This window comes from Amblyomma maculatum, chromosome 9 (genome assembly GCF_055883805.1).
Source record: "Amblyomma maculatum isolate TAMU_Amacu chromosome 9, ASM5588380v1, whole genome shotgun sequence".
Taxonomy (NCBI): domain Eukaryota; kingdom Metazoa; phylum Arthropoda; class Arachnida; order Ixodida; family Ixodidae; genus Amblyomma; species Amblyomma maculatum.
The window spans coordinates 91,501,391-91,516,976 of NC_139352.1; the positions used below are offsets into that span (position 1 = coordinate 91,501,391).

General features: G+C 42.2%; 2 protein-coding genes across 2 annotated transcripts in view; one reads left to right on the forward strand and one right to left on the reverse strand.

Annotated features, from left to right (window-relative positions):
* LOC146179735 (calcium-activated chloride channel regulator 3A-1-like) overlaps positions 1-15,586 on the forward strand; it is a 48,367-nt gene that overhangs the window by 14,858 nt on the left and 17,923 nt on the right. The window contains exons 5-6 of the mRNA XM_084579326.1: positions 958-1,131; positions 10,889-11,016. Coding sequence (XP_084435452.1) covers positions 958-1,131; positions 10,889-11,016 — 302 coding nt within the window. The remainder of the gene's footprint in view (positions 1-957; positions 1,132-10,888; positions 11,017-15,586) is intronic.
* LOC146179736 (uncharacterized) lies at positions 4,997-5,914 on the reverse strand. The gene has a single exon (XM_084579612.1). The coding sequence runs from the start codon at positions 5,912-5,914 to the stop codon at positions 5,297-5,299; it is 618 nt and encodes a 205-aa protein (XP_084435738.1). The 3' UTR covers positions 4,997-5,296.

Genomic DNA, 15,586 nt, shown 5'->3' on the forward strand with positions numbered 1-15,586 from the left:
GCATTAACAAATAAAACGCTGGTTGCGCAAAAAGACGAGTGCAAATATTTTGCGTCGCAAACAATTTGCTACCTGAAACAAAGAACCTTTCATTAAAACGTGACGTTGAACTTGAGTTTGGAAAGAACACTAGTCTATCTCGAAGATTACTTTTCTGATATAACCGCCTTCTCCCAGATGATTCTGGATGATGATACAGTCCAAAAACCATAAGATCACCAATAAACCTTCCAAATGTCGCGTCAGAACTAAGAATACGCCTAAGCGGAGAGATGACCTTTTTGTTGTTCTCCGGTTAATAAAGTCACAGCCCTGAAAGCAAAATATCGCTATAAAGTGCCCTAATATCTAATCAAAACTAAGAGCACAATGAAGCGGAAACGTTTGTGACAAAATATTTTAAACCAAGATCAGAAATGTACATGATTATAAGTTGTAAAGCCTACAGTGCACGCCCACGGCGCAGTGGCTATGACTATTCTGCTACTCATGCAAGTTCTTAATGCGGGCGACGTCAGCGTAATCTCAGGCACCTGAGTTAGTGTAATCTGTTCCAGACTTATATCGCAAGTTTCTACCATATTTCGTTGCAGAATAGAGCACATTAGCGATGAGTCAGTCACGTGTTTTTCACCACCTTCGTATTAGCCCCGTATTCTTCAAAGTCTTAAAATCGGCAGGTCTTTAAAAAATTGCTACCGCAATAGCGGAGCTGTCTGTCGTGTGCTGTCTTGACCCGTTTTCCAACGCTGTTCTCTGCTTTTCCAACGCTGTTCTCTACCTTCCGTAACAAGCAGCGTATAGCTTAAAAGTTTAACCTTTATTGTGAAAATAGCAGCCCTGCTTCTGCAGTCGAGTGATTCAATAGTTTGCAGTCGACACATCCTCTTGAAATCGAAGGCGCTCAGCTGAAACATCTTATTATTCTTTTTTTTTTCTTTTCCATCATGCTCCAAGGTGAGACTGAACTCGTGCTCTCAGGAGATTCGCTTCCGGGCCACGACCAAAAGTGGTGAAAATTGCATGATGTACACGAATTGCCAGCTCTCCAAGAACTGTACGGTGGAGATCATGATGCCAAGTAAGACCCTCGTCGAGTCATCCATCATGTTCATGCCGTACCAGAACAATGTAAGTATATCTTGCCATGCATCTGCAGCCACGACGCATTGGCTAGAGACATTGTGGCCGTCCTCCTGATACATCTATCCTCGTTTAATTATTGAAAAGGATGCCAATTAGTTAATGGGTATTTGATTGGGTAATCGGATTACGGGAAAGGTGTACGTTACTCTCTGTTATAGACACGTGACCACCAGTCAGATTTTGTTTGAATGTAGGAAGTCTGCGCGTAATTTCAAGTGGGCAGCCAGTCTTCGAACGTCAGCATGACGTTTTTCTTTTTCAAGGAGGTGAAGTGAAAAGGAGGAGGAAGTGAAGTGAAAAGGTTTGAGCAGTAGAGGGAACTTACCGATTCATTAATCCTTATAGCGTCATTGTCAAAAGGAGGAAAAACTCGGGCGCTCGCGTCAGCCTTTCCTTTATGTACCTTAACTCATGATTTGTGTGATGTCTCGTCGAAAATGACTTGAAACGTAAGCTTTAATCTATGCAGTATAGTTGTTACAGAGACTGCCTACGACGGCCTATTCCTATTCCATTACCTATTCATGACACCGGTTCCTACAGATTTAAATTGTAAGATTGCGAAGAAGGATCACGTTGACAGTATTTGGTTCGGATTGCCGGCAGTTAGTCCTGCTTTCTCTCGGGAGCGCCCAGTAACTTTGTCCAAGTGACTTTTTTCGAAGGGGAGCCGACCAGCTTTGTATTTTTGGCCACAACAGATAAGCCACTATCTCCCACAGCTCACTCTATTGTCCCCTTGTTGCTGCCATCATCATATCCTGTTCTACGCTGCGCTAGCGCTTCGGGATGCAAAGTGTCTGCCTGAGCATCAGCGTTTGCCAATGTATGGCTAAAAATTCCATCTAAAATTTTTTCGGATAATTGGGATGTTACCCTCACGTAGCAACTGTCCTGTGAAGACACTTTACCCACAAGTTATGTGTGTTGCGAATGCGTGCCCACATTTTTTTTCAATCAATCAATCATTTTTATTTCAATAAATATAGAAATTGCAAAAAAATGTTGGGCCAATAGCCGAAGCTAGTTTAGGCCCGTACATACATACATATACACAGCAGTGGAGACACGCTAAAGGACATTTATCAAATGTTTTCAGGCTTATACACAAGCAAACTTAACAATAAATGAGCACATAACAGTAAAGAAATGAAAAGCAGGCATGCACATACACAAATTATTTTAGGCGACTTGCATAATTGAGAGATCTCGGAATACAGTTCCGTATGTGAAGAAAATGAATACAACCAAGACATACACATTTGGTAGCGCCAGAAATGTAAGCATTTCTTATCTCTTTTATTTAGTGTTATAATAATATAATTCTGTCAAAATAAAATCTTTTGATGGAAAATAAAAAGTTATTTGCCATTTTAATTTCAAGTGGAATATTGTTCCATATTTTTACACCGACATATTGTATTAGGCGTTGGCCGTAAAAGTTTCTTGTGATAGGAAGGTTAAAGTTTATATTGCTTGCATTTCTGGTGTTCCTGTTGGGTGTAACAAATATTGTAATTGGTAAAGGATGAGTATTCAGGAGAATGGAATTTACTACACAGCAAACTTTCATTTCCGACGCAAGAGTAAAAGGGAGTATATGTAGCTCTGAGAACAATAAAGGTGTAGATGAATGCCAGTGCGAGAAGGTCATTATGCGTACGGCTCTTTTTTGAAGACGAATGATGGGATCTAAGTATGTCTTAAATGTGAATGCCCAAGACTCGCTGCAATAGATAAGGTGAGAATGAAATATGGCAAAGTAAACCATTTTTAAAATACGGGTACAAAAATATAATCGTGTTCGAAAAAGAATATAACAAGCTGAAGCAAGTTTCGAACACAGATTTGTAATGTGTTCTTTAAAGTTCAACTGGTTGTCAATTGTAATACCTAAATATTTTATTTATTCTGTCTCATCCAAGGCTGCTCCATCAATTAAAATATTGAGGCTAGAAGAATTAAAGAACTTATTTCTGGGACGAAATAGAACAAATTTTGTTTTTGATTTATTTAGCGTGAGTTTATTGCAGTTAAACCATTCGTTTATTCGACATGCTTCGGAATTAATTACTGCTTCCAATTCTAAAAGTAACTTGCCTGAAAATATTACTGCTGTGTCATCAGCGTATATAACAGCCTTAGATGAAGATAAAATCTGAGGGAAATCATTAATATATAGAGAGAACAAAATAGGGCCTAGAACAGAACCTTGGGGAACGCCTGTTTCAACTGTTTGAAGGGGGGAGGAAAAACCATCAAGATAAACGTATTGCTTCCTGTTTGAGAGATAACTAGCAAAAAAGTCAAGTGTAGACCCGAGGAATCCGTAGTGTTCAAGCTTTTTCAACAGAATAGAGTAACTAACAGTATCGAAAGCTTTTTTTAAATCAAGAAACAATACAACCGGAATTTCATTATTGTGTAAAGATGTATATATAGACTGTGTAAGTTCGAGAACCGCTGTGGATGTAGATCTATTAGATCGGAAGCCATGCTGACATTGAGAAACAATATTATTTTCTTTCAAATAATGGCGTACTTGTAATGCTATAGCTTTTTCAAATATAGTATTTATTACACTAAGCACCGGTATTGGACGATAGCTGCTTGGATCATTGTTATCATCGTTTTTATATACAGGGATGACTTTTGCTATTTTCAGTATGTCGGGATAAATACTTTTCTCTATTGAGTGATTAAATATATGGAGCAAAAGGGGTGCAACAATCTCAACATTATCTTTCACAACTTTCACTGGTATCCCGTGTGGCCCTGTAGCTTTGGCGCTACTCAAGCTTCCAATTATTTCAGTAATTGTATCAAGTGTAAGTGCAGTTAATGTAAAGGTACTATTGGCAGGTCCCGAATGCATCATCCATGGAGTAAGTGGTATATGTTGTGCCAGCTGTGGGCCTATGCTGGTAAAATATGTATTAAATCTCAATGCTGTGTCGTTATTCACTACATCGGTATAAATGTACTTTGTAGGAGGCTTGCCAATTACATCATTTAGAACATTCCATATTCGTTTAGTGTTCCCATTAGCTCGTTCAATAAGCGACGTGTTATATTCTTTTTTCCTCCTTCTTATCATGGACAGTACTGAGTTTCGAGCAATGCGAAATTGCTGCAAATAATACACATTCTCTTTCTGCTTCTTCCACTTACTGTACCAAGTATCCTTTTCTTTTATTGCTTTCAGTATCGTCTCGGTCATCCAAGGATTAAGAGGCCTGTCGTATTTTATTTGATAAGAAATTGTGCATTCAGATATTGTAGTATTCAATACATTTACAAAATTTGCACACTCTGAGTGCACATCAGCATCAAATATACTCTCTGGATTCAGTAGCTGCAGTTTTCTTTTTAGCAAAACGTTATGAAGTCGGGTGGTCTTAGAACGCGAGTGATTAGTACGTTGTTGTACCCTATGATAAAGTGCAAATACTGGAGAATGGTCAGTAATCCTTGTATCATATACACCTGATGTAATATTTTCGATATTGCATAAAATATGATCTAATATTGTAGCAGTTGTAGATGTTATCCTGGTGGGTTCCAGTATTGTGTTTTTGAAGTTAAAGGAGTCTAGTAAGTGCAAATATTCATTATGTGCTTCATTATTAACATTAATATAAAAGTCACCTGTTATTATCACCGGACAGTTGTTACTATTACCCAAGGACGTAAACACGCTTTCCATTTCGTCGAAAAATATCGGCAAACTAGAACTTGGTAGTCTATAGACCACTCCAATTGTTACATTTGAATGTAATTTAATGAAAAGATACTCAATAGTAAAATTATTACCAACTAATTCTGTAATGATTTTAAATTCAAGGTCAGATTTTATCAGCAGTGCAACACCCCCTCCTCGAGAAGAGGTGTCCCTAGAGCTAGAAATGAAGTTATATCCTGGGACAGAAAAATGTTCGTTTTTACGTAACCATGTTTCCGAGAGGGCAATGACTTCGAACTTAAAACTGTGTCGAGATAAAAATACTGAAAACAAATCCCAGTTTTTGTGGACGCTGCGGATATTGCAGTGAACAAGAGAAAGACATGGTCTCATGTTAAATTCGTCATTTACTTGACTTATCGAAAAGCTCATTACGGTAGAGAACGGTACCGAACATTAAATATTCACTTAGTTAACCTTAGTCAGGTCTTCCTCGCATGTTATGTGGAGCACCTTAGACTTCTCAGCCTTCCTCATCAATATCTTGCCCTGCGACACCCAGGCGAATTGCCAGTTCTTCTCACGTTTTGTCTTGATTGCTTTGCCGAGCAAGAGTTTATATTCTGGGCACAGATGCTCATTTATATAAACTGGATCATCCGTCTCGAATCCCAAGATAGCAGTTGTCAGCCTCTGTTTCTTAGCTTTGAGAATAATGCGATCACGAACTTCCCTTGACATGAATCGCACGACTATGTTTGCCTGGTTTTTCTCTTTAGTCGGCACTCGGTGTATGACATCAATGTCTTCAGTTTGAAGTTCTTCCTCAAGGGTTTCGGCTATCTTTAGCATCATAGTGCGCAGCGATTCATTTGGCACTGGTGGAACGCCTTTTATCTCAAGATTGTTCCTTCGGCTGTACTGCTTCAAATCTATTAGCTCTTTCCTCACTTCTTTTAGTTCTTTGCGCAGTTCTTGGGCCTCCTCTTTGCATTCCGCTTGCTCTTTCTTGATTGTATTTATTTCCTGACAGACACTCTGTACGTCGTCTTTAAACTTTTCGAAAGCTGCATTCATGAAATCCATGGATTGTTTCATTTCTTGTATATCAGAAAGCGAAGTTTTATGGTCAAGTGCAGCAGCTTTGATATCAGCTCTAATACAAGTCGTTACTGTTTCTAGTCGCGTAGTCATTTCGACCAAAGTTTTGGCGAGTTCTTTTATCGTTGTCGGCGGTTTTTCGGCCAACGCATCACCAAGGGCAGATAACAGATTCGTTCCCTCATCCATTTTACAGAGACAGATGCAGGGTAATCCAGCAGCTGTATATCAAAAATACATGAAGCAGCTAAACGCTGCACGTACCGTCTTTGCCAAAAGTAACCAGGCTGCTCCGAAGGCTGGCGGAGCAAGCACGCGGCTGTGTGGCGGCGTTGCGCTCACTGTGGCTTATCGGTGCTCGTCAGCTCCGAGGGTACAACGGCTGACGTAACTGCACACCCTCACTCTCGCCCGTTGGATGATAAAAACTAGGCGCGTATGATGTGCGGGCTGCGGTTTCACGCGTGCGAAGCCTGGTTGTGCCCAGTGAGGGCGCTCAGTATAGCGACAGGGCTTTTCGCTCTTCTCGGCAACTGCGGAAAACTGAAAAGCAGGTGATAGTAGACACGGTGAGCTCTTGTTGTTCGTTTCTAGGACGAATATCTGCTAGGTTTTCTAGACAGTGTCGCCCTGAAATAAGGGTTCCGCGAGCGAGAAAGCAATCATGTGCATATAATAGGTAAGCGTGAGGAAGGTTTCATTTAAGTTCTTTACTTAGACCAAAACTTACCTACAAGCAAATGCAAATATTTGTTACAATAAATCATTGCACATATTTTTAAACAGCCACCCCGAGGGGCTAACACAATTTCGCAAGCCTAAAAGAGAGATAAGGTGGCTTGAAAGGGTTCACAAGCTTTCCCTAGTTACGACCCGTAATGTGGCACTACGCAAGGCACCTTGAAGAAAGCATATTGAAATTTCGAGGTGCGATGCACAGGCGCATGAAACACACAGGAAAGCGCAATTCTGCTGGTGCTTTTCAGCAGCGGATTACACAACACTAGCACGTATAATTATACAGCGAGAAACGCGACATATTATCTGCTTCAGGGCAGTTGCCAAGAAGAGCGAATAGCCCTTCGCTATACTGAGCGCCCTCGCTGGGCTCAACCAAGCTTCGCACACGTGAAACCGCAGCCGACACATCATACGCGCCTAGTTTTTATCATCCAACGGGTCAGAGGGAGGGTGCGAAGTTACGTCTGCTGTTGTACCCTCGGAGCTAACGAGCACCGATAAGCCACAGCGAGCGCAACGCCGCCACACGGCCGCGCGCTTGCTCCGCCAGCCTTCGGAGCAGCCTGGTTACTTTTGGCAAAGACGGTACCTGCGAAACCGTAGTAAAAGTTTTTAGGTCCTGTGCGCTGTGCCCAGCTGCCTGGATCACCCTGAACTGTGGCGCGGGGATGGTCGCGTCGCTCTTTTATCCTCTCGTTGACTGCGCAGAATTCTGTCGTCCAGGGAAAATCTGCGCAGCACACGTGTTGAAGAAGTGGTCCTGCTCCGTCGCTCAGGTATCGCCTTCGATGTGCAGATATATCCTCAGACGAAAAGATTGGCCAGGTATCTGCGAAACCGTAGTAAAAGTTTTTAGGTCCTGTGCGCTGTGCCCAGCTGCCTGGATCACCCTGAACTGGATTAAAGGATTTTCTGTTTAATATTTTATATGGAAGGTAACTTTCTCATCAAACGCTGATAACATGAAGTCTCCTTTTCTTAAGGTTTCTTATTGTGCGGGCTCAGGAGTACTTTCATCAATTTTGATGAAATTTTGGCTATGGAAAATATACGGGACATTTAAGCTCCTTGTTTAAACGTATGACGCGATAGAGCTCCGTCGTTAGCGGGCATATACTTGATATCAAAGAGGAGAGCAAGTTGATTTTTATTTCAACTTTACATTTCGAAATGAGCACCCCGAGTTGGCAGCTGCTCTAAAATTTCTGATATAATGTGGCGTCGTTAAGGAGCACAAAGCTTCCAGGAATCAGTGGTTAGTTATGCCAGCTGCCAGCTAACACTTGCAGCGCCTTACAGGTGATTGATCATAATACTGAGGACAATGACGACGTCAGATTTTCTGAGTAACGCTGCTTATGCGTATCGCTAGGAACTTTCCGCAGGTTAAATGCTTTTAAGTGATGTTCTTGGGAAGCATAAAAATTTTTGTCTGGTATTCTGTTTTGCGTGGGCCTTAAGTAAAGGACGTGATTTGTCATTCTTTACACTGAAAGTTTGGCTTGACATACGGTTGCACTTATATATGTTGTCAGTTTCAACCCATGTCTCTAGCTATCCTCTGATATGATTAGATGTATCCAGCACCATCTTGCAAGAATGAACAAAATGAAAGAAAATGCGGTAGATTTGGCGGATTAATTTAAATTTTTATCTGTGGTCTTGAAAGCTTCAGGTATTGAGCATGCTACAAGATATGACACAGAGGGACATTTGAACCGACCTCTTTAATTATCAGTGGTATGCTTCGATCGGAGTGCAATGCAAGTGCATGTCTATGAAGGGTGAGTGTGCACAAATGGCTAAACGCGCAAGAGGAACCGCTTAAGAGAACTACTAAAGTTTTCGCGTCAAACCCCCAAAATAAGGAGTAGCTTAAGTGTTCCTCAGTTCTTTCCTAGGCTCGCGTGTTAGAAAGACATTTGAACCAAGTGGCCCACACTCCATTTATACTGCACCAAATACTGTGGACAATTCATTCTGAGCAATACAGACCCATGCATGAATAAATGACTGCCTCTCCAGTAAAGGAGAGTAGATGCAAGCACTAAATGGTTACGGACATGAGACTGTGGTGGCACACTTGGAGACGACGCCGAAGCCATTGTCCGCCCGCGCAGCGCCCCTCTCACCCTGGAGTGCTCCTCTTACCATTGAGTGGCACTCCCTCAAAAGCTCCTCACGGGCAACAGAGGAAAATGAAGTGTTTGGTGCATGCAGTACCTTCCTTTATCATGGCGTTATTAGAAATATCAGAATAACAGATTGTGTGGCTAGCTGGCGGATGGGTTGTGTGAGATAGAGTTAGGTCATGTGCTTGAGTGTTAAAGCTCAGTCATGCCTTGTATGTGAAAAAGAAAATTTTGTTTCTTCTGTTTTTATTGGCGGCTATCTGATAATACGCGCCTGTGTTGTGGTCTCTTTCTATAATAAATTATTGTGCCTCTTTTCCTGGGTTGGTAGCAATGACAAACTAAAATTCAGCGCGTTTTAAATTAACAGCTTGGACGACATCTCATAAAGCATTAAGAAGAAACTGAAAAATAAATTTTTTTAGCTGTACGAGGGAGGAAAACGCGACCAGTTCACTTTCGTTCGGTGCTCGAATGTGACCGCTTCGGTGCCCGGATGACGACTCCCGGATTTGGCTCAGCATGATCACAAGGTCATTGTCAACGACAGCTAACAGCATTTGGTGCTCAATAACGCAATAGCAGTCTCAGAAGAGTCTTAGGCACGCCGGTTCAAAAGTAGCCTATGCAGGTCCAAATACAGTTTCTTGTAGACACTGATCAGCCCACAATATGTCCATCTGCCAGTCTGAAACAAGAGGATCCAGAAAGCTGCACGTGCTACAAATTTTGCAGACACAACATAGCTTAGGGATTCGCCTTAATAGAGTAATTTAACGATACTGTCTGCACGCAGCACATCTCCTGTAAGATGGAGTAGCGCAACCGTACTGGCCAGAAAAAGTGTCTACGCGCAATCTAAGTATAAATAACCTTGGGGAAGAGAAAGGGCCCGCAATTTCATGCTGCATCAGAAAACGTGTGCCAAGCAAGATGCCGCCATCTGACCGGTACTATTCCTTGCTTGCTCACATGAGGTATTCAGAGGAGAGCACTAAGAATAGCTAGAAATAGACCTTTATGTACAGTACCTAAGTAATCGCTCATTCGCTCGTGACATCGCTTTGCTAAGCAACGCAATGAGCGAACCGCAAAACATGACCGAGAAACATTACAACCAAAGCGAAATGGCTCGGTTCAAAAGCAATAAGCACAGTACAATAACGTTCAACAATCCAGGAAAGGAATAGCAATTTATGAAGAGTACTTATGTGCAAGTAGTGACCTTACATCAGCATGACGACAGTAAGACACTTAATACAAAAGTGGAATTGGGGTATGTAACTAAACGAATTCTTTATTTCCAAACGGCAAGCGTAATACCCGTACTTTACCGATGCTGATCTTGAGGGAAGGATGGTAAACCATAAGGAATACAGTGGTTATTATTTTGAGAAAAACGCATCAAACTCTGAAAATAATATAATGAGTGTAGCATTAAAAGGAAGTGGTAGAGCAGAGCTCATTAATCAGCACAGGCGATTAATGAGGTCCTAGTCAATATCGCGAAGACGAAATTGGTTGGACATATAATGCAAAGGGAGGATAACGAATGGTAATCAGCGATAACCAACTATTATAGGTTCCAAGGGAAGGTAAACATGTCAGCAGGGAGGCAGAAAATGGCTGGGCGGATGAAAGACAGCAGCTGGCACAAGACGCATTTAATTGCAGGAATGTGGGATGTGCCGTTTTGGATTTATTCCTGGATTCTAAAAGAGGGACGGACGGACGTTGACGTTGACGTACGGACGGGCAGACGGACGTTGACGGACGGACATGTTTATAGAATAGGTAAGGCAGATGAGTCGGTGGAAAGTACTTGCTCAGAAAGCTTCTTTTTGAGGAGTTAGCCTGTGTCTAATTTGTCCTTCGCAGTAGACAAAGCCGCCAAAGTTCCAGCATAATATTATTTGTGAGTATTGAGAAAAAACGTGCGGTCCCAAAATGTCCGTCGCGAAGCACCAGGGTTCAGCATTCAGGCATCTAGCCGACTGGTTGCAGATATCAATAGTCGTACAGTGATGAACACTGGCAAAACCTCCTCGCGTTAGCATATTTTACCTGACTACGATCCTTATTCCAGATCAGCCAGTTTTGCGACTCCAGCACAGGAACCCGCAGGCACAACCGCTTCGCTCCCAACAAGCAGAACAGGCTTTGCCAGGGCAAGTCCACTTGGGAGGTGATCAGCGCCAATGAAGACTTCAAGAAGTATGTTGTCTCTTTTTGTTGTCTTTAGATCAAGCAATGTGGTAGTGGATGTGTCCGGCCGCTAGAGCAACGGCATTCGCAATTAAAATGTACTGAAGTCGAGCTCCCTTACTGGGAGTCGTAGGTCGCGGAGCACAGACAGTGATCACTTAGCCATTAGGCAGTGACTTTGGCATGAACATATCTATCAGAGAATATATTTCTTTATTTTTATCTATTTATTTCCTGTGCTGCCGATCTCAAGTTTAGACCATAGCACAAGGTCTTTACATTTATAATATCTAACAAAATGTGATGAAAGGAGTCAAAGCAGCTCTACAGAAATACGGTATTAGGCAATTAATACAGTACAGAAAAACTAAAAATGTCGTGCTAACTCCGCACAGACGATACACATCACAAAAAAAAAAGTTCAAGAAGGAAAACCATGGGATAACATGCCGTCGACTTAGTGAAAGGAACGAGAAAAAAAGGAAGCGAAATTCGTCACCGGATCATTTCTGTTCAAACCATGGAATGTAGTTTGGAGCAAAAACTTGAAAATGAATCACGTTAGTAACAGATGCATGCAGGCGATTTCATTCGCTTGTTGTTAGCGGGAAGAAATATGTGACTGTGACAATAATATTCGGTTGGTGTACAGGCGTGCTGATTTTTTTGTCTCGCTTACTTGATAGCAAAATGTACTGTAAGCAGTCGATGCTGATGGCGTTATGCAGTAACTGATAGAAGAATTTTAATCTCGACAATTTCGCTCTTGTTCATAGAGTTTCGAGTCCAGATATTACAGCTAGTTCGGTTGGTCAATCCGTTCGGTTGTACCTATTGTGAATGAATTTTCATGCTTTACGCTGTATTCTTTAAAGCCATGAGCTATTACTTAGAGACTGGAGAAACCAAACGGTGTTAGCATATCCTAGTACAGACCTAATAAAAATCCTATAATATAGGAGATTTAGTTTGTGCAAGGGAAAGTAGAAGACATGTTATAAGAAAACATAACTTGTGTGATGCAGTTGAAGCGATATTACTGATGTGTTCACCCCATCTAAGATCGTTGAACAATGTGACACTTAGATATATGTGCTCGCTTACAAAGGTAAGCGGAGTGTCATTTATTTTATTCACAAAATTAGAAGGCTCTATTTCCCTGGTTACTTCTTTGTTTTGACGACACCTTCCATATCGCACCAATCAGCATTTTGTTTCCTGTTGAGAATGACATGATCTTCGAGGCTTATTACTTCTCTGTATATTATGCAATCGCCAGAAAAAAGAGTTTGATCTTACAGTAGACCGTAGCAGCAGTATAACTAATAAAGATATGGAGCAAAAAGGGTCCAAGAACCGAGCCTCGAGTAACTGCGGATGTGAATGGTACCGATTTAAATTCGACGTGGTGTAAAAGAATTGTGACCGTTGCTGCAAAAAAATCTATCCAAGCCAATATTTCCCATCACTAACGAATCCTCGTAATTTTGTGATATGTTTAGAATGACACACACAGTCGAAACCTTTAGCGAAATCAAGTAACTATATGTAATTTGGGTGCAATTATAATAAATAAAGGTAGGTCATGTGCTATTTTCGTTAATTGAGTATTTGCTGACAAACCGCGGAGAAACCCATGCTGATGATGTGATAATAAGCTATGATGTTCTAAAAATACATTTAGATGCTTGCAATTATAGACAGTGATACTGGTATAATATTTGACACTAATAATGTAAAGAAGTGCTGTCTGATTTATGAATTGGGAATACCTTGGTCATTATCCAGTCATCTCAGTTCAGTTCAGTCGTTCAGTCGTGTCCGACTCTTCGTGACCCTACGGACCATGTCACGCCACGCTTTCCGGTCTCTCACCATCTTCCTAACATCACATAACTTCATCTGCAGTGCCTCGAGGATGCCATCTAACCATCGCGTTTGCTGCCTACCCCCTCTCCGGCGACCCTCAACCTTTCCCAACATCAAATCTTTCTCCAGCGACTCCTCTCTTCCCATCAGATGACCAAAGTAGCTGATCTTTAACTTTAAAATTTGACCCTCCAATGAGCAGTATGGGTTTATGGTCGACAATATCGACTGATTTGATCTTCTGGCAGTCCAAGGAAATCTCAAGAGTCTTCGCCAGCACCACAATTCAAATGCGTCAATTCTTCGGCGGTCAGCCTTTTTCACAGCCTAACTCTCGCTGGAAAGGCCATAACTGGAAAGACCATAGCATGAGTTATACGGATCTTGCTTGGCAGACTAATGTCTCTGCTCTTTACTAGGCGGTCAAGGCTAACCATTGCTTTCTTTCCCAGAAGCAGGCGTCTCCTAATTTCATGGCTGCAGTCTCCTTCCGAGGTAATCTTGGAACCCAAGAAGAGAAAATCTGCCACAGCTTCCACTTCTTGTCCATTGATACTCCAGGACTTGATAGGGCAAGACGCCATGATCTGTCTTTTTAATGTTCCGTTTAAGCCCAAACTTCTCACTCTCTTCTTGTACGCGCATCAGAAGTCTCTTGAGTTTCACTTCACTTTCTGCCATTAAAGTGGTATCATCCGCACATCTAAGGTTGTTGATGCGTTTTCCAGCAATCTTCACTCCAGCTGAACACTCGTCCAGACCGGCCTTCCTCATGATGCACACTGCATATAGGTTAAATAGGCAGGGCGACAGTATGCAGCCTTGCCTCACTCCTTTCTCGATCGGAAACCAATCAGTAAGACCATGCCCAGTTCTGACTGTGGCCTCTTGCCCTTCATACAGGTTCCTGAGGAGACAGATGAGGTGAATTGGAACTCCCATCTCTTGGAAAGCTTGCCACAATCTGCTGTGATCTACGCAGTCAAACGCATTTGCATAATCAATAAAGCAGAAGTAGATGGGTTTCTGGAACTCTCTTGCTTTTTCTATGATCCAGCGAAGGTTGGCATTTTGGTCTCTAGTTCCTCTGCCCTTGCGAAACCCAGCTTGCACGCCCGGAAGCTCCCGATCCACATACTGCTGCAGCCTACATTGGAGGATTTTCAACATCACCTTGCTAGCATGCAAAATAAGCGCGATCGTAAGGTAGTTGGAACAATCTTTGGCACTGCCTTTCTTTGGGATGGGGATGTAAACTGACCTCCTCCAATCCTGTGGCCACTGCAGGGTTGTCCAAATCTTCTGACATAATGTATGCAGAATGTTAACAGCATCATGGTTGAGGTTTTGAAGCAACTCAGCTAGAATGCCATCAATTCCGCTAGCTTTATTCTTAGCAAGGCTGGCTAAGGCCCATTCAACTTCACTCTTCAGGATGCCCGGCTAGAGATCAGTAAACACAGCTGTCTTATGTTGGGTTTGCACTTTCGGGTCCTTCTTTTACAGTTCTTCTGTGTATTCCTGCAACTCTTCTTTATCTTTGAGGCTTCAGTGAGGTCCTTGCCTCGTTTGTCCTTTATCACGCCCAGCTTAGCACAGAAGCTTCCTTTGATATCTTCGATTGTCTTATACAGAGCTCTTGCGTTCCTTAATTGCTGTTGTCCTCAACTGCTTGGCACTGTATGTTTAAAAGGCATTCTTATCTCTCCTTGCTATTTTCTGAAAATCCGCATTGAGGACCTTGTATCTTTCTCTTTCCCCCATAACTTTTGCCATCCTCCTTTCCTCAGCTATTTGCAAAACCTCTTCAGATAACCAGTTTGCTTTCTTGCATTTCTTTTGCTTTGGAACTACCTTAGTAGCAACTTCTTGTATTATATCACGAACATCGGTCCACATCTCTTCGGGCTCTCTGTCTTCTAGATCTAATTCTTGAAATCGATTCCTCACTTCCACAGCATATTCTAATGAAATTTGATCCAGATCATACCTGAAAGGCCTTCTAGTTTTCGGCGTTTTCCTCAATCGAAGCTTAATTTTGGCAACAAGAAGCTGATGATCGGTGCCACAATCGGCCCCAGGCCTTGTTTTTACTGCTTCTATAGCGCTTCTCCATCTCTGCCGGCAAAGAATTAAATCGATCTGATTCCTGTACAGACCGTCCGGTGAAGTCCCTGTGTAGAGGCGCCTCTTGTGCTGTTGAAAATGAGTATTCGCTATGGTCAGGTTGTTATCTTGACACAACTCTACTAGCCTCTGCCCAGCTTCATTTGGCTCGCCAAGACCGAACTTGCCTATAATTCCGGATATTTCTTCACTCCCGACCTTAACATTCCAGTCTCCAATGAGAAAAACGACGTCTGATGATGGGGTGCGGTCCAAAAAAGGCATTGTAGGTCCGCATAAAATCTCTCAACGTCAGCTTCTTCAGCAGCAGTGGTCGGTGCATAGACTTGGATAACTTTTATGTTGAAATGGTGACCTTGGATCCGAAGTGAAATCATTCGGTCGTTTTTGGGGTTGTACCCTAGCACTGCTTTGCCCATTCTTCTGTTTACTATGAGAGCGACCCCATTCCTGCTCTTGGATTCGTGCCCACAATAAAAGACATAATGGTCGCCGGAGTTAAATTCTCACATTCCGGTCCACTTGAGCTCGCTGATACCCAAGATATCAATGTTCAATTTGTCTATTTCTCGCTTGACGACAT

Bases quoted from the DNA above. Each gene is read 5' to 3' on its own strand.
- LOC146179736 (XM_084579612.1), bottom strand. From the start codon at position 5,914: ATGGATTTCATGAATGCAGCTTTCGAAAAGTTTAAAGACGACGTACAG.